General features: G+C 41.3%; 4 protein-coding genes across 4 annotated transcripts; 1 reads left to right on the top strand and 3 right to left on the bottom strand.

Moving 5' to 3' along the window:
- Positions 1-696: 696 nt before the first annotated feature.
- On the bottom strand, positions 697-3,080 carry LOC133878056 (UDP-glycosyltransferase 87A1-like). Its single transcript, XM_062316544.1, has 2 exons — positions 2,424-3,080; positions 697-1,676 (listed from the first exon to the last, which is right to left on the bottom strand). The coding sequence occupies exons 1-2, from the start codon at positions 2,917-2,919 to the stop codon at positions 781-783; spliced, it is 1,392 nt and encodes a 463-aa protein (XP_062172528.1). The 5' UTR covers positions 2,920-3,080; the 3' UTR covers positions 697-780.
- Positions 3,081-6,431: 3,351 nt separating this feature from the next.
- On the bottom strand, positions 6,432-9,317 carry LOC133877038 (UDP-glycosyltransferase 87A1-like). The gene is made up of 2 exons (XM_062315269.1): positions 8,617-9,317; positions 6,432-7,429 (listed from the first exon to the last, which is right to left on the bottom strand). The coding sequence occupies exons 1-2, from the start codon at positions 9,110-9,112 to the stop codon at positions 6,528-6,530; spliced, it is 1,398 nt and encodes a 465-aa protein (XP_062171253.1). The 5' UTR covers positions 9,113-9,317; the 3' UTR covers positions 6,432-6,527.
- A 1,827-nt stretch (positions 9,318-11,144) lies between these two features.
- LOC133877712 (UDP-glycosyltransferase 87A2-like) lies at positions 11,145-23,783 on the bottom strand. The gene is made up of 2 exons (XM_062316094.1): positions 23,234-23,783; positions 11,145-12,240 (listed from the first exon to the last, which is right to left on the bottom strand). The coding sequence occupies exons 1-2, from the start codon at positions 23,727-23,729 to the stop codon at positions 11,351-11,353; spliced, it is 1,386 nt and encodes a 461-aa protein (XP_062172078.1). The 5' UTR covers positions 23,730-23,783; the 3' UTR covers positions 11,145-11,350.
- On the top strand, positions 13,965-17,024 carry LOC133877711 (uncharacterized). Its single transcript, XM_062316092.1, has 2 exons — positions 13,965-16,015; positions 16,106-17,024. The coding sequence occupies exons 1-2, from the start codon at positions 14,141-14,143 to the stop codon at positions 16,931-16,933; spliced, it is 2,703 nt and encodes a 900-aa protein (XP_062172076.1). The 5' UTR covers positions 13,965-14,140; the 3' UTR covers positions 16,934-17,024.
- Positions 23,784-25,183: the final 1,400 nt, after the last annotated feature.

Genomic DNA, 25,183 nt, shown 5'->3' with positions numbered 1-25,183 from the left:
TGGTTTAAAAAGTGTATAGGAGGTCCCTGTGATATGCAATAATTACGTTTTACTCCCTGAGTCGATTTTTCGTCCACCATTTTGACGGAATCTGTTAGCCCTACACATCAGCGCCACGTGTCGCCATCTTATTGGCGCCACGTGTCCATCTTCATAAAAAAATATAAATTTATTAATAAATTTATTTATTTCTAAAAAAAAAAACTGGCAGGCAAGGGGTGGCTGGGCCACCCCCAGAGGCCGCCGGGGGTGGTGCGCGGCCACCCCTAGATCTACTAGGGGTGGCCCCACGCCACCCCCGACCACCCCCTTGCCACCTTTTTTTTTTTTTTTTTTTTTTAAATTTTAATTTTAATTTTTTTTAAAAAATAAGTATTTTTATTTATTTTTTAATAAATTTATATTATTTTATTAAGATGGACATGTCAGCACCACGTGTTGCCAATAAAATGACGAGACATTGCATTTGACGGAATCTGTTAAAATTTTTAACGAAATTTGACTGTAGGGATCGATTTGTAATTATTGCATATTACATGGACCTCCCATGCACTTTTTAAATTATAGGGAGTGAAAAATAATTATGGCATACCACATGGACTAACGATGTAATTATCCCTATAAATTTCTACATTACGAAGAAAAAAAAAAGAAAAAGTTAAACAATGATAATGGTAGTCCATCGAAATTCACATGAACTATCTTGATAATATCTTGAAATTATTAGTCATTGGCTACAAATTTAATCATCACTGAAAAGCACATAACACATCGATCGGCTTAATGTCCGTGGCCTTTCGAAATATCCTTAATAAAAGCATCAAGATTTGTTTCAGATGACCCACCTTCAGTAATTGCGCCTTGGCAGGCCTCTTGAAGTTTTTTCGCTCTTTTCCTCATTTCATTCCCCTCATTGCTTTTTTGATCCATGAACCTTTTTACAAGCTTTGAGATTTCTTCCCTCGTCACTAAAATTTCAAATCCAACATCTTTCTTAACCCTCCATCCAACCTTCCAATCCTCCACAACACGTTTACTGTTAGAGGTTTGATCCCCCATTATAGGGAAAGTAAGCATCGGAACACCAGCAAAAGCAGCCTCCAGCGTGGAATTCCATCCACAATGTGTCCAAAACCCTCCTATTGAGGGGTGGCACAACACCTTCAACTGGTTACACCAAGGCACCACTAACCCCATATCACCACCACCCCCATTTCCAAACCGATCAGTTTCCTCGCGTGATACCCACAAGTACCTAACATCACTATCCTGCAGCCCACCTGCAATTTCATCCATCTGGGCACTTGAAACCGAAAGGAAACTTCCCAATGAGACGTACAAGACAGAGCCTGTAGGTTGACAATCTAACCACTGGAGATAGTTAACGCCATTGTGAGCATCTATTACAGACGAATTCTTTTGAAGTTCGAAGTAAGGTATGGCAGGGCCAATAGGGTACACCGGTAAAGGAAGATCTTCTTTTAAAATGTCAATGACTTCCGTTTCAAGCTCGCGGACCGAAGTGAATAGAAGATACTGTGCCTTGGACACCAACGAAACACCTTCCAAGCATCGGTGCAAGACTTTTTGACCATTTCCATACATAATAGTGGGAAGATCTTCAATACGTGTAGCAGACACTCCTGGAATGTAGTCCACAACCTCATCTCCGTGCTCTTAATTAAACACATGGCATTGAAAGCATACAAAAAGCAATGTAAGTAAGAATTTTGCATTAAGTGTGGCCAAATCACTCCAATTAAAGCTGGACTTTAAACTAGCCAAGCTACCACTAAAGATATTAAGGACTAAAGATATTAAAGGTCGTTGAACACTTTGAGAATTGGTCAAAAGAAGTGGCCGACCCCCAAAATGGCCTATGTGGTGGTTCAACCATTGCTGAACAAGTTTTTCTATATAATTATTATTTGGAAATAAAGTTATAATTTTATAAAGATTATGTCAATTGCAAATATAGATCTATAAACTCATTTTGAAACCACTGGATTTATTTGTTATGAGGTCGATCATAGAACCAATTTGACAATTTTTTCTAATTCTTTTTTTTTTTTCAATTAAAGAAAGCAATAAAAAAATCACTTCATTTTTTTTTTTACTCTTGAGGTCGTGTGGGAACTTCTTGCCGAAATCCGACTCTATTTTTAGGAAAAATATACTTTACCTTATAATGTTTGCCTCTTTTTTAATCTTGCCTCTAAAGCAAAAAAATTTACAATGTATCCTAGCTATCGATTACTTAAGTCTTTATTTTTTTTTTGCAGGTGAGTTTATAAGAGAAAATCTCTTCAAAATATCCATAAAAATACAATTTTTTTTATAGAAAAAAGAAAAAAAAAATCTTTAATTTTTATATGAATAAGAGAAGAAAAGTTCATCGAGAATAGGGTTAATATTAGACGCACCTGACAATTCAATCGGGAAATGGTCGTGCTGCACGAAGAGCTCAAAATGGTGCAACATAGAGAACACCGTCGCCGGCATGCACCACAGCGATGCCACCGGAATATTCCTCCGGTTCCCAACTCCGACAGCCCAAACCACAAAAGTGTCAGCTACGATGGCTGTCACCGGCAGTTCAAGCCGGTCCAGGAGCTCCTCAAAGGGCGCTTCCATCTCCGTGCTTACGGCTTCGACGAAGCCCGGAAAGTTTTTGGCGCGACCCACCTCGGAAGGTATGACGTTGGGTACGGTGGCAAAGCGTATGTTAGGCGGCTTAGGGTCTGAACCGATGAAGCCGAGCCACTCTTCGGTGACTACGAAGGTGACGATAATGTGTTGAGGCCTTTTCAAAGCTAGGAGTTTGCAGGAGTTCATCATGGCGTTGATGTGGCCTCGACCGGGATAGGGCATGGCCACCACGTGGCAGACGGTGGATGGGTAATTTTTGGCGGTATCCATTTCCGGAAGTAGATCGGTCACCGTTGATGGAAAGCTCCTTTAATGGGACTACCACTGGAACAAGACGAAGTGGGATGTGAATAGCTTTGAGTTTGAGAATAAAGGAATTTGATACTTATTTATAAAAAAAACAAAAACAAAATAGAAGAAGAAAGAAAGTAGATTGATAATTTGGTACATGCGTGTCAAGGGCATATTCATTACGGATAAAATTACATTATTGATCTGGTTAGTCTAAATTATAAATCATTTCCTCTTATATTAAAAGTAATTCAAAGATTTTTGTAATTCGCTTAATTTACAAATCACTCATTGAAATTAAATTCCGTTAAAAATTTTAACAGATTCCTTTAAACATCATGTCAACACCAATAAAATAGTGACACATGACGATCATAATAAAAAAATATAAATAACTAAAACTTAAAAAATTACTTTTATTTAAAAAAAAATGAAAATTGAAAATGAGTGGCTGCTGGCTGGGCAGCCATTCCTTTGGGGTGGTTGCGCGCCACCCCCGTTCGCCTCGAGGTTGGCAAGCGGCCACCCTTAGATGCCTTTGGGGGTGGCCTAAGGCCACCCTCCAACTCCTGGGCCGCGCACCACCCCCTTAAACCACCCCCAAATGTAAGGTTGTCAAACAGTCGGCCACCTATTTTTTTTTCTCTTATAAAAAATATAATTTATTTCTATTTTTAATAGTTTTCTTTTTTTACATTTTTTTAAACAAAAATGATTTTTAACCATTTTTTTCCATAATATTTTAAATTTGTTTTTTTGTTTATAATTTTAAATTTTTTATAATTTTATGAAGAATATTTTTGTCATTGGAATGACATTGACACAATTAGTAATTTTTTTGGACATTGACAATTAAGTGATAGTTTGAGAAGAATTTGTATAGTTTTTCCAAAATTTTAACACGCATGATATGCAAACACATATTAATAAGTTGTAATAAAAATGAGTAATGTTTCTTGCGACCCTTATATAATTCTAACAATTTTTTTTTTTAAAATTAACCATTGAATATTTAAGGTCCATATGTAAGAAAACAAATCTAATGATTAATTATAAAACAAATATAAAAAAAAAAGTAATTAGAGTTGTGAAAGAAATATTACTCAATAAAAATATAGTCTAATTATGGAAAGTGATTCATGCACAACCCATATTACACAATTATTTCACAATCAAGACACATGGAGTGTGACTCATGCATATGAGTCTCATATGTGAATTCGCCCAATATATTTTAAAGTTGTAAGATAATTATGCAAGAATTGTAATTTTATGTTTTCTCGTCTAATATCCTTCCAAAAAGTAAAATAAACAACTGTGAGAATGGACTTTAATAGCATGTCTGTATATATAAGAATTCGGAGTAAGAGGCGTACACTGTACGGCGATGGCGTAGTTGATTAATATACTTCGCAGTTCGCACATTTGTACATTCATTGAATCATTGCGCATAGCATCCAAGATAGTTTACAAGAAGGGCTCCAAGGCCTTCACATGGACATCCGCGGGCTTCGTGTACTGGTCAGCAACCCAAAGGGACACGACTGTAACATGTGTATATTGAAGTTCTCAACCGTCTAATAAAAAATTATTAACTGAGAGCGGCGTGGTAATGATTTAATTAAAAATTATTAATTGAGAGCGGCGTGGTTAATGATTTTTAAAGTAGGCATGATAATATATAATATCATATATATATTAAGTATATAAAAAACACAATAATATACAAAACAAGCTTGCTTTAGTATAGGATTTAATTAAACCTCGAAACCTCGATTGGTTCGCAAAATATATATATATATATATATATATATATATGTATATATATATGTATATATATGTATATTATTAATTGAGAGCGGTGTGGTTAATGATTTTTAAAAGTAGGCATGATAATATATAATATCATATATATTAAGTATATAAAAAACACAATAATATACAAAACAAACTTGCTTTAGTATAGGATTTACTTAAACCTCGATTGGTTTGCAATATATATATATATATATGTGTGTGTGTGTGTTGTCACAAAATTAAAGAGTATTAATAATTATTCAATTCCACTCTTTTTCATTCTCAGTAATAATTATTATATTTCTCAATGAAATACTCATTCTGCAAACCAAACGAGACCTTAGTATTCAAATCCTTCCCTTATCTGTTCTCTTTGTCTTCTCAATTCGTCCACGTCGCAGCAGCCTCTCAATCAGCCTGTCAACTCTCACGATGGGTGATCTAATTTGGATATTTCTGTTCTGTTAGGTGGTTATGGCCAATTGGGTCTTGGGTGAAATGTTGTTTGGTGATTCTTGGTGATTCTGGTATGTTATGATCATTATGTTCCACATGGGTTAAATTTAAACTTAACCATGTGTATATAAGCTCTTGGACGCCCTCTACTTATAAGCCGCTTTTCAAACGTGAGTTATACTCAAAATTTGTATCATTCTCCATATAGAACATCAGGATCGTAACATAACTATACACTCATTGAAAATCACTGTTGAATTTTGAACGAATAACTAGATCAATCATACATAGTCAACACAAAATCCTATCCATTAACAAATCCATTAACTGCCTCCTCCCCAATTCAATTGAAATGTGGAGGATCCTTAACCCTATAACCGGGGGGAAGGGGGAGAAAGAAAAAACAAGAAATTGTTTGTGGTTTCAACCCAGTATTACCAATTTGCCACCCTAAATTGCATCCCACTAGATTAACCCACCATGGTTTCTAAAACAGACTCACATTTACAGCGTGTAAGAGTAGTGTAGAATTAAGAGAAAAATATCAAATCCCTTTATCGGAAATATGGCCTGATTCATTGAGAAAAAAACAGCTCCCATCTAATTCCTTACGAGAAATGCTAGAGGTATCAAATCTTTTTATCAAGAGATTGGTACTGACATGATGTGGAGCTTATTCATTAGTACCTATAACATTTCTTTTTATTAATTGTTTTGATCATCTCCAACGAATAAGTTTCATCTCATCTTGATACCTATCTCTTGACAAAAAATTTGGTATCTCTAGCATTTCTTATTCCCTACTGTTGTGGTTATGTGAGAATAAGGTATTTTTTTTGTTGGTGAAAATGAGCTTAGGGGTATGAAAATGCGATAAAACTTCACCATTTAATCTAATTTCCTTGATTTTTAGTACACAAATGATGAAAGAATGGTGTTAGGTGCTACAATTTTTACTATAAAATTCTTTAAAAACTACAGAATAGTCCATAATTTGTGAAATAATTATAGTGACTAATTACTTATCAACCCTACACTCTTAATTAGTTTACCAATTATGAATTATCACATCAATTTATAAATTTCTTTGTACTAAAATCTGTAATTCCCCATACATGTTTCATGATAAAATTGCCACTAGTTGCATCCTCTTCACAGAGCTTCTCCATTACAAGGTTTGAAGTAACTACTCTACAGTAGAACCTCAAGAAACTTGTAAGGTAAAAACATAAAAGAAATTATATGTCCGAAATTCACATGAACGTCTTGAAATTAAGTATGATTCATAGGCTATAAATTAATTCATCACCGAAAAATAACACAAAACAATATGCTTAATGATCGTGGCCTTTTGAAATATCCTTAATGAAAGCTTCAAGATTTGTTTCAGATGACCCACCTTCAGCAATTGCGCCTCGGCAGGTCTCTTGAACTTCTTTTGCTCTTTTCCTCATCTCATTCCCCTCATTGCTTTTTTGATCCATAAACCTTTTCACAAGCTCTGAGATTTCTCCCCTCGTCACCAAGTTTTCAAATCCCACATCTTTCTTTACCCTCCATCCAACCTTCCAATCCTCCACAATCCGTTTACTGTTAGGGATTTGATCCCAAAATATAGGGAAAGTAAGCATAGGAACACCAGCAAAAGCAGCCTCCAATGTGGAATTCCATCCGCAATGTGTCCAAAACCCTCCTACAGAAGAGTGGCACAAAACCTTCAATTGGTCACACCAAGGCACTACTAAGCCCATATCACCACCACCACCACCACCATTTCCAAGCCGATCAGTTTCCTCTCGTGACACCCACAAGTATCTAACACCACTATCCTGCAGGCCACCTGCAATTTCATTCATCTGGGCACTTGAAACTGAAAGGAAACTTCCTAATGAGACATACAAGACAGAGCCTGTAGGTTGAGAATCTAGCCACCGGAAATAGTTGACACCATTGTGACCATCTGTTAGAAAGGAATTCTTTTGAAGTGCGAAGTAAGGTATGGCGGGGCCAATAGAGTACACTGGGAAAGGAAGTTCTGCTTTTAAAGAATCAATGACTTCAGCTTCAAACTCGTGGACGGAAGCAAATAGAAGATATTGTGCTTTAGACAGCGATGAAAGACATTCTAGGGTTACATCCAAGACTTCTTGACCGTTTCCATACATAAAGGTGGGAAGATCTACAATGCGTGTAGCAGGCACTCCTGGAATGTAGTCCACAAGCTCATCTCCGCGTTCTTAATTAAACACATGGCAGAGAAGCATACAAAAAGACAAGTAAGAAATTTGCGTTAATGGTGACCATACCACTCCAAAAGATTAGATTCAAGGGGTGACACAACCACCACCAAAGACTTTGGGGTGCAACCACCCCTAGAACCGGCCTGCACCCCCCCCTAGAACCGGCCAAAGAAGACGACCAACCACCCTGAATGACCTACGAGATGGTTCAGCCATTGCATATTAATTTTTTTTTAATATATTTTATTGAAGAATAAAATTGTAATTTCATAAACATTTATTAAAAAGAAATTGGATGAGTTATACAAGAGATGATTTTATTACAGAGGTGTACATAGATTTGTAAGCTCATTTTGAATCAAATAGATTTCGAGTTTGTTTGGATTTGCGTTAATGAGCTTAAAAAGTGTTTTTAGTACTTAAAAAGCTCCTTCAACCAAATAAATATTGGTTTGGTAAAACACTTAAAAATAACTTTTTTACTCTAAAAAATTTCAAAACTCAAAGAAACTTGAAAATGAAGTTTTTTTCTAAAGAGTTCTTTCTAACTTCTTCTAAAGACAAAAAGCTTTATTTTCTAACACAATCTCAAACAGGCACTTATTTGTTACGAGGTCTGTTACAAAATAACGTTTCTATATAAGTTTGATAATTTCCTTATCAATATATTTTTCATAATTAGTCGACTATAATCAAATCTATATCTTATTTCTATTGTATTCACCTACCACATTTCTCTATTTAAAAATCATTTATATTTTAACTTCAAGAATTAGCTCAATTCGCCGCCAGGTTATTAATTCAAATCTCCCTTCCTCCTCTCCCTCCCTTTACGGTGATGTAAAAAATGATAGTAATAATAATAATCTGTATTGTAAAGATCATTAGCTTGGGCAATTATGGTGAAGAACAACTAATTTGACTATTTGTTCAAATGTTTTTCTGCTAAAGAAAGCAATAAAAAAAAAAAAAAAAATCACCTTGATTTTTTTGCCTCCTTGAAGTTGGGACTGGTGCGAACTTGTTGCTGACCTAAATCCTACTCTATTTTTATCCTTTATTAAATTAATCGGATCCGGATGACCGAATTGTTAGGGTCAGGACAAAAAAAAATAGAAATGCTAAAACTTTTTTCAGTGCATTTCTGAAAAAGAATTGATTGAGATAAGGGAAATAGACGCACCTGACACTTCAATCGGGAAGTGGCCGTGCTGCACGACGAGGTCAAAATGGTGAAACACAGAGAACACTGTCGCCGGCATGGGCCACAGCGATGCCACCGGTATATTCCTCCGGTTCCCAACTCCGACAACCCAAACCAAATAAGTGTCAGCCACGATGGCTGTCACCGGTGGCTCAAGACGGTCCAGGAGCTCCTCAAAGGGCGCTTCCATCTTCGTGCTTACGGCTTCCACGAAGGCGACCCAGTCTTTGGCGCGACCCAGCTCGGAAGGTATGACGTTGGGTACGGTGGCGAAGCGGAAGTTAGCCGGCTTAGGGTCTGAGCCGATGAAGCCGAGCCACTCTTCGGTGACTACGAAGGTGATGAGAATGTGTTGGGGCCTTTTCAAAGCTAGGAGCTTGCATAGGCTCAACATGGAGTTGATGTGGCCTCGACCGGGATAGGGCATCGCCACCACGTGGCAGACGGTGGATGGATAAGTTTTGGAGGGATCCATTTCCGGAAGTTGATTTCGTTCACTGTTGATGGAAATTTACTAACCCTGGAACAAGTCTATCTGAATTCTGATCTGAGAATGGCTTTGAGTTTGAGAAGAAATTGAGTCGGCAGGTACTGGGGTCAAATAGAACCGTAAGAATATTACTTAAATGACGGAATTACCCCTTCCCGGAAGTTGATCGTTCACCGTCAATGAAAAGCTCCTTTCGAAATGTACTATGCTTTCTGACAAGGAGAGTGATTGTTGCTGCACTACTCTAAACATATGGGACCACGTGAGACTCATGTAGTATGTTTAGCCACGTCAAATTCATCTCATATTTTAAAAATTTACATAATAATTATTGTGCAAGAGTTATTTTTTTTTAAAACTAGTGAAAATGGTCGGCAGTCGGCAGAATTTTTTGGCAAATGATTCACTTTTAAAATTATTGTGATAATTTAAAAAAAATTAGAAGGGGTAAAGAAAAATCAGAAAATAATGTATATTAATCTCTTATTTTAATGAAAATATATATGTGTGTGAAACATTTTTTTCATGTTATTTTCTCATTTTTTTTCGCTTTTGAAAATTATTATTAGAATTTAGAATTATGACGTCTATACAAGGGGTTCTCGTAAATTTTACAGATCCAATAATAATTTTTAAAAATATAAAGATAAGAAAAAGATAAAAAGAAAAAAGAAAAAAGAAAAAAGAAAAAAGAAAAGTAAATGAATCATTTCTAAAATAAAATAAAATACCTAACATAAAGGAACTTACTCAACTAAAGCATTTACTAAAAAAAAAAATTAACATAACTAAAATTTTTCAAAACCTAATTCTGAATTAATATCATAAATAATACTAGTAAAGTTTCAATTCAAAAAAAAAGAAAAAAAGAAAACGCCATATATAATTAATAGCTAAAATAACCATAACAACATCCTTCACGGATAAGACAATTTGTCCCACAAATAGCACACGTGAAAACAAAAATACCAAATATATATAAAGAAATGATATGTAGAACCAAGGTTTTAAATTTCTATAATATTAAAAAAAAAATAAAACAAAAAAAAAAAGAATGAAATTGGAGATCCATCGAAATTCATAAATTATGAGTTATAAGCTACAAATTAAATCATCACTAAAAAATAACACATAAAAATCTGCTTAATGAGCATGGCCTTTCGAAATATCCTCAATAAAAAGCATTAAGATTTGTTTGGAATGAGTTACCTTTAGTAGTTGATCGTTCAAAATCACCATAAGATGTGTCGATAGATATTATTGAATTTTAATTAAATCATAATTTTAAAAGTTATATTAATTTTTAAAAATTTAAAAAAATTAAAGAAAAAAAAAAAAGAGATTCTGTGTATGGCATTACTACGTACCCTCATTAATGTTTATGACTTTTTCCTACTCAGCTGGTGGTCCATATATAGAATAATTCATCCATGTGTCTATCCTTGTCTTCGTTAACTTCATGCTCTTCAAATATAAAGAGCTCAAAAGTGAAAGTTATATATTTTTTAATGTTCTTTATTTTTCTTACTTCTTCTCCGGTTCTCCTCTCTCAACTAAAGTAGATTTTCAATGCAAAAAAATACAAAAATTGGTTCCATCAATAAAATAGAATATTTAGTTAAAGTAAAAAATATTTAGACAATTTGAAGTTTAGTAGTTTTAAAAAGTGGCTATTTAAATCAATTAAATTTAATTTAGAAAAAAAATTAAAGAATTCGACGTGAATGCTCTCAATCAATTTATATATTTTTTACATTTGTTTCTGGGTCGTACATTCGTGCACATGTAAAAATTTACTTTGAATAAGACCCAAGATAGATTACAAGAAGATCTAGGACCAAGGCCTTTACATAATACCATGTGAGCTTTGTGTAATGATCAGCAACCCAAAGAGATATGTAATGCTACTCTTCACGTACTTAATTATTTATTCCAATCGATCATTTTATACTAATTAATTAACATAATTTGTTTAAAGTGTCTTTTTTATTTTTAAAACAAGCTAGATATTAACAACTTAAAATAGAAAAACAATTTTCAACATTTAAAACACATCATAACATATAATTTTTAAACGAAAAACAAAAAATACCCCACAATTAACGTACGTACGTACGTTACATTCAAAATGTTAAGAAACTGCCCATTGTGTTGCCACTTCGATCAGTTTCTGCAGAATGTTTCATCCACAACCATGGACAGAAAGTCCAGAAATTAATTTGTTTAATGCTCGTGACAATATGAGATCTCAGTTACAAAAGCATCAATGCTGGCATCCGTTGATCCACCTTTCTGTATAGCTTGCCGACAAATCTTCTGAAGTTGTCTTGCTTTTCTTCTCATTTCTTTCCCCTCATCACTTTCCAAATCCATAAACCCCTGCACAAGCCTTGCAATCTCTTCTCTTCCCACCAAATTTTCCGACTCCAAGTCTTTCTTCACTCTCCACCCAATCTTCCAATCTTCCACAACCAGCTTGCTGTTGGGCACCTGATCCCAGTATATCGGAAAAGTAAGCATTGGCAAGCCGGCAAATATAGCTTCTGAAGTGGAATTCCACCCACAATGCGACCAAAATCCGCCTACAGAAGGGTGGCAGAGCACCCTCAATTGGTCACACCAAGGAACCAGCAACCCCATGTCGCCACAGATCTCGTTAATCCGAGATGTTTCCCCTCGAGTCACCCAGAAGAACCTGACACCGCTGTCGCTCAACCCAGCAGCAATTTCCTCCATCTGGGCATTTGAAGCTGAATGCACACTTCCTTGCGAGACGTACAGAACAGAGCCTCTAGGCTGCAAATCTAGCCATTCTAAGTAGTTGGCGTCACCGGAGCTTTTTGCAGAGGAGTTCTCTTCAAGCTTGAAGTAAGGTATGGTAGGGCCGATATGGTATATTGGTACTGCAACATTTTCTTTCAAAGCATCGATGACTTGGGGTTCAAGCTCGTATACAGAAGGTAAGATAAGACACTGTGCTTTGGGCACCCACGAGACGGCTTCTAGTGCTCTGTGCAATACTTTTAGGCCTTTCCCATACAAACACGTCGGGAGGTCTGCTATCCGTGTTGAAGAAACTCCGGGGATATAGTCCACATGCTCGTCTCCAATGGCTAAAAGAACCAAAATTTCACGATGAAATTCCGATCAATATGGAAAGATTTAGTGCATCAAGGCTCATTGTATGCGGGTTTGAAAATCCACCAAATCACTTGCAAAAAAAAAATAAATAAATATTCCACCAAATTGGAGCAGCGTGCAGTAAGCCACGTATATATAGAGGATAATGCTACAGCAGGGGCGGAGCCAGCCCCCCAAGTTGGGGGGTTAAATTGAAAAAAAAGTTTTGGGGGTCAAAATTAAAAAATAATAATAATAATAAAATTTGGGGCAAAATTTTAATTTTTTTAAATTTTTTAAATTTTTTTTTTTTTTTTTTTTTCGGGGGAGAACCTTGGGGCTTGGGGTCCAGGCCCCCCCCAAGCCCCAAGGTGGCTCCGCCCCGGGCTACAACTGTACGTCGTTTCCCAACTACATGTTTATATTATATAAATTCTTCAATTATTTAAGTTAATATTCTAACATTATCTTTATATGTCAGATTAAAATATCTTTATTGTTGAGACAGTTTCCGGTAGGTGACGTGTCGATCAGATGTTGGATAAAGTTGCTCCCGGTTGTATCTGGTTCACCTGAAAAGTAGAGCTGCGTCGGGGGGTTCCGACAACCCCGCTCCGATGCTTAAGTAAGTGTATGGTTCTGAGAATAAATGCGCAGAATAATGCCAAAGAGACTGATTAGCATGTACCTTTGCGACTGAAGCAGTTCTTGTATTTATAGAGGTTATGGAGCAGTTCTATTAGCTTCACAATTCGTGCATGAGGCGGTTGGAGGAGACGTGGCTCCATGTAAACAACTCTTCCAGATTCCGTAGATCTCGGTGGTATCATGGGGTCCCATGACATGCGTCGTGTCCTTAGATTCAGGGTACTGCCGAGACGCACGACTTCCATGACGAGCATCGTGTCCCTTAGATTCCGGGTGCTGCCGAGACGCCTGCAGATACGGATACCAACTATCATTTGGATCGCCAACTCAGTCCAGTTGCAACAGACTTGGGCTCAAGTGGCCTCAATGGGCCCGGGTAGATTATATTTCACAGTTTCCGACATTTGGGCCTGGTCGGGTGGATCAGAGAGGGCCCAAATCCCGGATTGGGCCCAACAGCCGAGAAGATCTATATTTGTCCCAACAGTTACCCCCCAATTCTCTTAGGTAAATTTTATACTTGAGAGAATTTAGGAATGATTGATTGATCTTCATTTTGATGTATCTTGAGTTTTGGATCAGGCGTACAATACCGAGAGCGATCAATGACCCTTCTCCGTATCCGTCTCGGAAGTATTGTTTTGCCTGTTGCTTTGACTCGTTCATACCTTATCTGCCCGAGACCTTTCGCCTGCTATTTTCTTTTTACGGAATTCCCGCTTTTTCCTTTCACCTCGTAAATCCAAATTTTCAAACTTTTGAAAATTTCCTTGAAATCCGTAAGCCGCGTGTTAAATATGACTGGACGCCGGTTCACTTTTCGAGGCGCGTCTTGTCTCATTTATCACAGGCCACCGGGGCTTTTGAACTTCCGGTTTTTTTTTAGAAGAAGAAACTTTGACGAGACCGTTCGTCTTCCGGTGGACTGCAACCGGTCAGGTTGTACTCCTGTCGGCGTGTGTCAGCGGCACATAAATTTGATTTGACGTCGGTTCAAGTTTCAAGGAGCACTGTAGTTGTCAGATGCGTGACCGGCGACGGTTCAACTGCTGGTTTGGAAGGATGAGATTCAGTGGTGTCTTTCTGTCTCCCGGTTGTTTGCGACCGGATAATCCCGGTTGCACTGGAGTATAAATAATCTTCCCCTTTTATCTCTCATTCTTGTTTTGAACTTTTCTTCAGCTTTTCCCTTTGAATTCGCGTCTCTCTCTTGGAAGTTCATCCTAATCTTGTCTTTTCTGCACCATGTCCGACGCAAGGGAACTCCCAGCAGTGGCCGTCTCGGAATCTGAGGAAGAGGAATTACTATCCGAGGACGAGGTGATACCCCAGCAAGGGGAACGTCAGATGCCCCTCGTGCCTCTCGACCTCCGAGGAGTCTCAAAGGTTGGTACCGCCGATGAATTTCGCCTCCGGAATAATTATGATATTCCTCCCTTGGTTCTGTTACATTTCCAGAATCCTGTTACCCGGGAGATTCGTGGGGGCGATCTCGTTATTTACGAGAAAATGCTTTTAGCTGGCCTGCGATTCCCTTTACCGGACATTGCCCGGGAGTTGGTTCTATTTCTTGGGGTATCCCCAAGCCAGCTTACACCGAACGCGTGGAGATACCTCTTCGCCTCTTTCATACTGTGGCAAACGGTGTTGGGGGCTCGGATGACAATTCCGGAGTTCTTCAACATTTACCGGGCGTCATATAAAAGGGAAGGGGTTGTTGAGTTTACTGTTAGAAACAATCCTATCTTCATATACCTTTCTCAGAGTTATTCTAACAACCGAGGTTGGAGGTCAGATTTTTTCCGTGTCTCAGGAGATTGGGAGTCGGTAGCGCCCTTACCGGCCGACCAAAGAGTATCAAGAGTCTGGAATCCTATTCAGGTTGACCTGCGGGAAGCTCCGGTCTTGAATGCGACCGGAAAGAGAAGGGTAGCCGCGATGCTGTTGTTTTCTCAGACTCCGGGGAATGATAGGAAGATAGACTATGACAACATAGTCACCGACGAAAATATGCGGAAAGTTCTTGGGTATCAGATTCCTACCGAGAAGGTTTGGTATGATCGGAAAGGGAAACAAAAGCTGAAGAAATTTGAGGGTGGAGCGGCCGGCACTCCACAACCGAAGGCGTCGAAGGTAGCCCCCGGGACTAAGAGGGTTGTCAAACCAAAGAAGACTAGTAAGGCGACCCTCCCTCCGAGGACAATAAGTAAGGCGACCCAAGCTCCAAGGACGGCGATTGTACCTCGGGATAGCCTTACCTCAAACTTTTCTGCCCCTGCGACCGATCTCGTGAGTGACTTGATTAGAGCTCCTGAGACTATAATCCCGGCTACCTCTTCATCGGCCGTCATTAGTATTGTTGAAGTCGGAAATCCCGAGGAAGGGTCTGGTAGGGAGACGGTGGTTGTTCATGCACCCGATGTAGTAGAAATCGGGGACGATCCAGAGGAGTTAGAGCAAGAGGCTTCTGAGGTTCGGAATGCTTCCAAACGCAAAAGGAAAGAAGTGGCTCCCGAGTCGCCGAAGAGGACCCGATTTGCTTCGGATCCTTTAGAATACGCGCTTACGCGGTCCACTGAAGCCGAGCTTCTTTTTGGTCGGCCGCGTTTTATATTGCCCACATTGCCAGCTACCCGGGAAGAACCGATTGAAAGATCCGAGGCTTCGGGTCGGTCTCCGACTGAGAGGATAGAAGCTCGTTTGGAATCTGATGTTGGTCTAGCCTCCGAGGCTCGCTTACCGGTGGAGCATGAAACATGCTTCCAACCCCAGAGTGGGCCGAAATCTGGAGATCATGTGGTGGTGGCATCGGAGGATCATCTTGAGACCGGGGAGATAGACTCCTCCGTGCCGGCCGGAGAGTGTTTGGACCGGGTTGAGGTGGCGGAGTCCTCTGGACCCGAGACTTGTGAGGACCAACCGAGTACTCAAAATCTTTCTCCGGGAGTTATGGAAGCCGAGACTTCCCGACAGGGAGCATTAATCGGTTCTCTGAGGGAAGGCCTACTGGCTTGCCCCTTGGAGACATTAATGGGCTTAATTCCAGAGGGGTCTTCCTCAATGTCCGGGACCTTGTCCCCCGGAGGACTTATGGAGGCGATGCTCCATACCCAGTTGCAGGCAAGACTTGTGATTTTCATAATACCCCCCCCCTTTTTTTTTTTTTTTTTTTTTTTTTTTTTTTTTTGACTATCCTTGGCGTTTTTTCAGTGCGTTATGAGGTCGGTCGCCTTGTGGCGTGACCACCGGGGTGTTATTGGAAGCCAAGCTGCTCTGGAAGCTAAGGTAGCCGAGCTTCGGTCCCGGGTTCAGGAGCTGGAATTCGAGGTGACACGAACCTCGGACTTGGAGTCCGAGATAGAGACCTTGAAACAAGATATTCAAACCAAAGATCAGATAATCAAGGCTCGGGACCTGGATCTGGCTCAGGCCCGGAAGCTGGCGGATACATCTCATGCTCAAGCACTTGAAAGTGAAAAAACCCTTGACAGAGTATTGAGCAATCTGACCGAGGCTAACGAAGCCAAGACTGTGCTGTCTTCCCGGGTGACAGACTTGGAGCGAGAGAAGGACTCGCTGGTGGCCGACAAGCACTCCATGTCCGAGAGGCAGAAAGAAATTCGAGCTCGGTGTAAGAGACTTCGGAAGAAGGCCCATCATTATAAGACCAAGTCCCGGCGTTTCAAGAAACAACTCGCCCTTGTTCCTTGGCTTCGAGGTCTTAGCTGGGGCCGAGGATCCAACTGGGGTTTTGAGAGATTGAGGACTATGCTTCTTCACCCGGAAGTATTTACGGTTGACCCCGAGACTGTGACTCCTGGGCTCCTCGAATTACCCGAGATAGCAACCAAGGAGCTACAAACTCTGGGAGTGGAATTTTTCCCGGATGTGGAGGACTGGACTGATGATGCTCCCAATCCTTATCGAGATGACTTAACCTCGGGACCCTCTGTCTCAGAATGCACTCCCTGTAGGGAAGAAACCGAGGAACCTGGGGCTGGCGATGCTGGGGACTCGGCAGGGAGCCCACTTATGTAATATATTTTTTCCTTCTTTTTGGGCCGGTTGTACTTTGCAATGAAAACTAATGTAACCCGGTTGGTTTTATGATATAGAATTAATTTTTATACTTTGATATTTTGATTTGTTCATATAAACTTTTGTTTTGCTTACACTACCGAGTTGTATTTGATCTGGTCTGGTTTGATTCGAACCGAGACATTCCTTAATGACTTCGGACAAACTTGACGATTTGTCCGAGTCAATATTGAGAAATGTCCGGGGCGTGCTCCGGGTCGGTTGTATTTTAAACCGAGGGAGCGGCGTCTTGATTTGATCTGGTCTGGTTTGATCTGGTTTGATTTGAACCGAGACATTCCTTTATGACTACGGACAAATTCGGTAATTTGTCCGGGTCAATATTAAGGATATGACCGGTGCGTGCTCCAAGTCGGTTGTATTTCGAACCGTGGGAGCGACGCATTTATTTGATCTGGTCTGGTTTGATCTGGTTTGATTTGAACTGAGATTCCATGCTTTGAATTGATCTGAGAATAAACATATATTGACGGTGCCAGCCCGGTAACAACATAATACAAGCAATTCACATAAAATACTTCTTTAAATGCTCGGCGTTCCAGGCTCTCGGTAATTCCTTGCCGGTAGCATCTACCAGATGATATGCCCCTTTGTCATGGCATCGTATGACTCTGTACGGACCTTCCCATTTTGCTCCGAGCTTTCCTTCGATTGGATCTTTTGTAATCGGGCTCACTTTTCTCAAAACCCAATCTCCCAGTTGGAACTTTCGGGGGCTCACTTTTTTGTTGAAGTAACGGGCGGCTCGGTCTTGGTACGCAGCCCATGTTACCTGCGCTTCGTCTCTTCTTTCTTGTAGCAAATCCAGATTCAGCTTGATTCCTTCGTCATTGAGCCCCGGGTTGTAGTGTGATACTCGGAAGCTGGGCGATCCGACTTCGGCAGGGATAATTGCCTCGGAACCGTAAGTTAAGGAGAAAGGAGTAGCCCCGGTGGGAGTGCGTGTCGTGGTGCGGTAGGCCCAAAGCACCTCGGGTACATATTCCGCCCAAGCTCCTTTCTTTTTGCCAAGCTTCTTCTTTAGTGTTCTGAGAAGAGTCTTGTTCGTAGCTTCTACTTGCCCGTTCGCCGGTGGATATATCGGTGTTGAGTAATAATTTCTGATACGGAGTTCGGCGCACCATTTTCGAAACGGTCCACAGTCAAACTGTTTTCCATTGTCGGTGACAAAAGCATGTGGGATACCGAATCGACATATGATTGAATTCCAGAGAAATTTTACTGCGTTGGCGGTAGTGATAGTGGCGAGTGCCTCGGCTTCAGCCCACTTGGTGAAGTAGTCTACCGCGACAAGGAGAAATTTCCGGCCACCTTTTCCCGGAGGCATAGGCCCGACTATGTCGACCCCCCATTTTGCGAATGGCCACGGCGAAGTGATTGGACTTAGCTTCTCAGGGGGTTGCTTCATCACCCGGGCGAACCTCTGACATTTGTCGCACTTCCGAACGATTTCGACTGAATCTTTGCTCATTGTTGGCCAGTAGTATCCGGCTCTCATCGCTTTGTGAGCCAACATCCGAGAGCCAGAGTGGTTTCCGCAGACTCCTTCGTGTATCTCCTTTAATATATATTCCGCCTCGGAACTTTTAAGACACTTCAAGAGTGGCTCAGTATATCCTCTTCGATAGAGCACACCTCCGATAAGCACGTACCGGGCTGAATGTATTTTTGCCTTCCGAGCTCGCAGCTTTTCCTCGGGTAGGGAACCGTTGCGGAGGTACTGAATGACGTCAGTAGCCCATTCTGGTTCGTCTGATCCTTCTTCAATTTCCATCATGTCGAGTTGTGGATAGATTGAAGGCTTGGTCTGTGTCACCACCCCCCGTGTCGATGTTTTGACGTCAGGCCCGGTACCAGAACCCATTTTAGAAAGGGCATCGGCTCGGGCGTTCTCCTCCCGAGGAACTTTGGTTACGGCGGTTCTGTGAAAGTTAGATTGGCATTTGCGTACCTTTTCGAGGTATTGGATCATCTTTTCACCTTGTGCCTCGGCCGTTCCCTGCACATGGCTGACTACCACCTGAGAGTCGCTTCTGATCTCTACATTCCTTGCTCCCATCTCCCGAGCTATTGAAAGCCCGGACAAAAGTGCTTCATACTCGGCTTCATTATTGGTGGTCACAAAATCCAGTTTGATCGCATATTGAAAAGTTTCTCCATCCGGGCTTGCTAAAGTGACACCGACTCCGCTCTTATGGTTGGCCGAAGAACCATCCACGTATGCTACCCATGTTTCCTTCTCGGGCAGCTCTTCGCTTTCGGGAGTATTGCTAAATTCGAGTAGGAAATCGGCTAGCGCCTGACCCTTGACAGAAGTACGAGGGTGGAACTCTATGTCAAACTGCCCCAATTCTACCGACCAATTTACCAGCCTCCCGGATAGATCCGGTTTTTGTAATATCTTTTTCAGCGGATGCTCGGTTAACACTCGTATAGCGTGCGCCTGAAAATATGGCCTTAATCTCCGGGCCGAGATTATTAAGGCGAAGGCCAATTTTTCAATCCGAGGGTACCTCTCCTCGGCTCCATGGAGTGCTTTACTAGTGAAATAAACTGGTTTCTGAATGCCTGAGTCTTCTCGGACCAAAGCTGAACTGACCGCCGAGGGTGATACTGCGAGATAAAGATACAGGATTTCTCCCTCCTCGGGGCTGCTCAACAGCGGCGGGTTGGTCAGATATTCTTTTAACTTCTTGAAGGCTTCCTCGCACTCACTGCTCCACACGAAGGCCTTTCTCAAAATCTTGAAGAATGGGAGACACTTGTCGGTGGATCGGGAGATGAACCGGTTGAGGGCTGCTATTCTCCCAGTCAGCTGTTGTAATTGCTTGGTGGTCCGAGGAGGTTGCATGCTGAGGACAGCACTCACCTTCTCGGGATTTGCCTCGATTCCTCTCTGTGAAACCATGAATCCCAAGAATTTTCCTGAGGAAACGCCGAAAGCACATTTGGCCGGGTTGAGCTTCATCTTATGACTCCTTAGTGTTTCGAAAGTTTCCCCCAGGTCGGCTATATGGCCGGCGGCTCGTATGCTCTTGACAAGCATGTCGTCAACATAGACTTCCACGTTTCGTCCGATTTGATCTTGGAACATTTTATTGACGAGCCTCTGGTATGTAGCCCCGGCGTTCTTTAGACCGAACGGCATCATTTTGTAACAGTAGAGACCTCTGTCGGTAATGAATGACGTTTTTTCTTGGTCGGCTTCATCCATGTGAATTTGGTTGTACCCTGAGAAGGCGTCCATGAATGTTAAAAGTTCATGACCGGATGTAGAGTCTACAAGCAGATCGATCCGAGGTAACGGGAAGCTATCCTTGGGACATGCTTTGTTGAGATCGGTGAAGTCAACACACATTCTCCACTTCCCGGTGGCTTTTTTGACTAAAACCACGTTGGCCAACCATTCTGGGTAGTCTACTTCTCGGATAAACCCAGCCCGCAACAGTTTGTGTACTTCCTCGGCAATGGCTTGGTTCCGTTCCGGTGCGAAAGTCCTTCTTCGTTGTTTAACCGGTCGATAGCTTGGATCCACCATTAGCTTGTGGGCTATTACGGATGGGGGTATTCCTGGCATGTCCTCGTGGCTCCATGCGAATACATCTTTGTTTCTTCTAAGGAATGCAACCAGAGCTTCCTTCATTTCAGGGGGAAGCTGCGCGCCGATTCGGACTCTCTTCTTCGAGTCACCGAGCTCGAATTCTTCCAGCTCCTCGACCGGCTCCCCCAACGGTGATTGCTATTTTTCTTCACCTTTTTCCTTCTCTCCGAATCTCGCGGCTTCCGGGAGCTTCTTCAAACTTGTATTGTAACATTCTCGGGCCATCCTCTGGTCTCCTTTTTCGACACCGATGCCTTCTTCGGTGGGGAATTTCATGCTCAAGTGAGGAGTTGAGGTTACAGCCCTAAATTCGTTGAGAGCTGTTCTCCCGAGGATAACATTGTAGGCCGACGGTCGGTCGATTATTAAGAACCGGACCATTACCGTCCTCTGCCTTGGGTACATTCCTGCTGTGACCGGAAGCTCAATGGACCCAAGTGGGAGTACTTTCTCTCCTGTAAATCCCACAAGCGAATATCTTGCCGGGATCACCTTACTTCTATCGATCTTCATCCGCTCGAAGGCTGACTTGTAAAGGATGTCAGCCGAGCTTCCTGTGTCAACCAAGACGCGGTGTATTTTGTGGTTGGCTATGGCCAGACTCAGCACCAGAGCGTCGGTATGCGGGAGTGATACCCCTGCGTAATCATCGTCCGAGAACCCGATCACTTGTGCGTCTCGTTTTGGGACTTTGGAGGTTTCTGCACCGAGTATACCTCGAAATCCCGTAACTGTCTTGCATATGCCTTCCGCGCCGAGCTAGATTCTCCACCTCCACCGAAACCCCCCGAAATTGTCTGTATTTCCAGGAGGTTTTCCTGCCGTTCTGGTCTGGCTCGGCTCCTACTTCTTTCTCGTGCAGCCCGAGGATCTGGTCTGCGTTCTTGTTCCCTTGCTCTTTCTTGGTTTCTTCCCCGATCATCCCGGGAATTGTTTTGATCCGGATGTTGCCGATTCTGATGGTGGCGGTTGCTGTGCTCTGGGTTTTGCTGAATTCTCTGATCTGCGAGGAAACGGACAAGTTTTCCGTTTTCTATGAAACGTTCAATCAGAAGCCTCAAGGATATGCAGGCTTCTGTACGATGCCCGGTGGTGTCATGAAACGCACAGTACTGGTCAGCGTATCGTGAATGCGGATTTGCGAGCACCGGTCTGGGCTTCCGGTACGTCGGGTCTCGCTTTATTTCCAGGAGAACATCCATAATGGGTGCATTGAGGGGTGTCCAGTTGTTACCCCTTAGGGACTCTTGATCCCGCTTCGGCCTGGCCTCTTCTTCTGGAACCCGCTTCCGTTCTTCTTTCCGAGGATTTTTCTTTTTTGGGTTCCCGGAAGTGGATGGGCGAGTAGCCTCGGGTCCCAACAGAGCTCGGAGTGTCTCCTCCTGGTTAATGTACTTCTCGGCTTTACTCATAAAGCCATCTAAATTCTGAGGGGGCTTCCTGGCTATGTCAGCCATTAGTGCTCCATCTTTTCGGATTCCCTGAAAGAGAGCTCCGTAGATGAAATCATCCGTTGCTGCTTCAGCTTCAAGTCTAGCCTGGTTGAACCTCATAAAGAAATCTCTGAGGGATTCCTCGGGTCCTTGGTGCATTGACATTAAGGATCCTGACGGTTTTCTTCTGACCCTGCCGGCCATGAATTGCGTCAGGAACATCCTGCCGAGGTCCTCGAAATGATGAATGGAATTTGGCGGGAGGCTCCTGAACCAGTCACGGGCATTGCCTGAGAGGGTCAAGGGGAAGGCTCGGCAGGCCACCATCTCGGGTGTTCGATGGAGATCTATGTGAGCTCTGAAATTATCTAGGTGCTCCACAGGATCTTCAAGTCCCGTATAAAACGGGATCTCTGGTACTTTGAATTTCTCAGGAAGGCAGATATTTGCCACCTCCTCGGTGAATGGGGAGGTGGTCTTCTGTAGAAGGTTTTCCACCAAGGAAGCTTTTCCCTTATCGTTCCGTTGAATAGCTGCGGTTAGAACATTGCATCTTTGTTCCAACCGAGCAATCATGCCTTCTACCGCCCTTGCTGCTTCGGGTTGAACAGGTGGAGGATTTCCCGGGACTTCTTCTTCTTTGTTCGGCTCCTCCGTTCCTTCGACTCGGCTGCCTTCCTCTCGATTTCCTGGGTCAGTGATAGTTCGGTGAAGTTCTGGAACCCGGGTTTGAAGGACAGCATTCATGGTGGCCAAATCCTCGATGCTCTTGGCCATCTGCTCCATTCTTTCATTCAGGAGAGCGAATTGGGGATCGTTGGAGTTTCCTTCGTCTCGGGCATTTCGGTCATCCCGAGGAACTCGGTTGGTTTCTGATCGAGTATTCACCATAACGGATTTTTTATGAAAACGATATAAGTCGTTCCCACAGACGGCGCCAAACTGTCTCAACATTTATTAACAAATAAAATTCAACACATAAAATATTTAATTAAAACAATAAAAAAGAAAATGACGAATACAATATTCAAACTCAAAAATTGGTTCAAAAATTTAAAGCTATAGAAAATGATAAAAGCATTTCTCGAAAATTAATATGATCATTTTATACACTAAGAATTTCTTCAACCGAATTTGAGAGAAAAGTGTCCTAAAGATTTTGACGTCTTAACAGGTAGCATTTAATTAAGCCGATGACATACTTACAAGCAAAATCAACCGGAAAATGGTGATGTTGAACAAGAAGATCAAAATGGTGGAATACCGAGTACACCAACGCCGACATGGTCCAAAGCGAGGCCACGGGAACGTTCCTCCGGTTCCCAATATCAATCGCCCAATTCATGTAAGTGTCAGCGATCATTATGGTGATTGGGCGCGGCTCAAGCCGATCGAGGAGCTCTTCCACCGGAGCTCTCATCTTCCTCAGAACCTCTTCGTAGAAGCTGGGCGAGTCGGCGCCGCGGCCGACCTCGCTCGGGATCACGTTGGGGACGGTGCTGAACCGTATGTTGTCAGGCTTGGGGTCGGAGCCGATGAAGCCGAACCATTCTTCGGTAACAATGAAGTTGATGAGAAGGTTGCGTTTCTTTGAGCTCAGTGACTTGCACAGGTTCATCATGGGGTTGATGTGGCCGCGTCCGGGAGCAGGCAGTGCCACAACGTGGCAAAAGGTGGTTGGCTCGGAATTCTTGAGGTCCATTGCAGTGCCTAACCTTCCTGTGAGCTTGTTAGGAGGAGAAAACAAGGCAGGAGGGTGAGGAGGGAATATTAATAACATATGTAGCTGGTGGTGGGCCAAATGGGCTTTTTCTTTTCGGTATGGGAAGCACTGGAAGCAGTCTATTTATCGTATCTTTGCATTTAAGTATTTAATTAACAACTCATTACGTTTTGTCAATTGCTAAATAGACCAATAGGGATTGAAGAAGCAGCATTATTGTGATATGTCTTATCACTTTTTCTATTCTTCTAAATCAAGTAATAGTGGTCGAAAGCTTAATGATAATGTTTAATACAATCGGGTAAAATGCATGTAGGATTGCAAATAAATCAATTTATTTGACAATTCGCTCGATTATTAAGTGACACATATCTGATTCGTTTGACGAAACTCAATTAAAGCTCGTAAGCCTAGCTCGTATACACACGTATGTTTATATGTATATGTATAGATATATATTAATTTAGTATTAACTAACATACTAAGTTATTAAATAGTTTGTTAATATATATTAACTTAATATTACAAACCAACTAGTTAACTATGAAAGCATAATTAATTAGTTAACTATAGACTATAGCAATAGGTCACTTTGATTATATATAAATAAAAAAATAAAAATAAAAATCTAAATAAGTATAGTAATTAATTAGTTATATATTATATACTAGACTTACTACTTGCTCACATTATACCTATATTATAGTTCTATTTTTCTTTTTTTCTTTTTTTCTTTTTTTGAGTAGTAATAGATTGAACTTCATTATGTAGATAAAAATTCTCACTCCGCGAGTACAATACTATGGATAAAGGGAGGACACTCCCCTATCCAGATCTTATCTAGAAAATGAGACAATGTACACTTTGCTAACACATGGGTAGCCATATTGGCTTCTCTCTTAACATGATGGACATCCATGGAGATGAAGGAAGAAAAGGTAGACCGTGTATCTTCTAACAGTAGACCATGAGCCTGGTGACATACTGTTGACAACTTAAGTGTGCTAACCCAAGTGCAGGTTGTCGCGAAGTAGTAATTCTCAGAAGTCGAGTGTCGAACCACAGGGATTTGGGAAACAAAGAACACTAAAAAAAATAAAATTAAGAAAATTTTATGATAGATGATTTAGTGGAAGGATGCAAATAAAATATATAATGAAAATAACAATTAAAAGGGATCGCTAAGGCATTGGGGTTTTACTTTTAATAAAATTATAATATTTATTTCGCAACTCATGTGATAATCGAAGAATAGATCAATGAATACCAAGAGAAAATATCATCAAAAGATTAATCTTAAAATTGATTGATTTTATTACGCAAAATTGGTTATTTGATTCGCAGGGAATTCAAAGCATTCACTGTACCCGTAGTTAACAATGAATCAAGGAATTTTGCAGAACAAAAACATTTTTCTAAGAATAAATCATGCA

The sequence above is a fragment of the Alnus glutinosa genome, chromosome 9, assembly GCF_958979055.1.
Source record: "Alnus glutinosa chromosome 9, dhAlnGlut1.1, whole genome shotgun sequence".
Lineage (NCBI taxonomy): Eukaryota > Viridiplantae > Streptophyta > Magnoliopsida > Fagales > Betulaceae > Alnus > Alnus glutinosa.
This window is presented reverse-complemented; position numbering and strand designations above follow the sequence as displayed.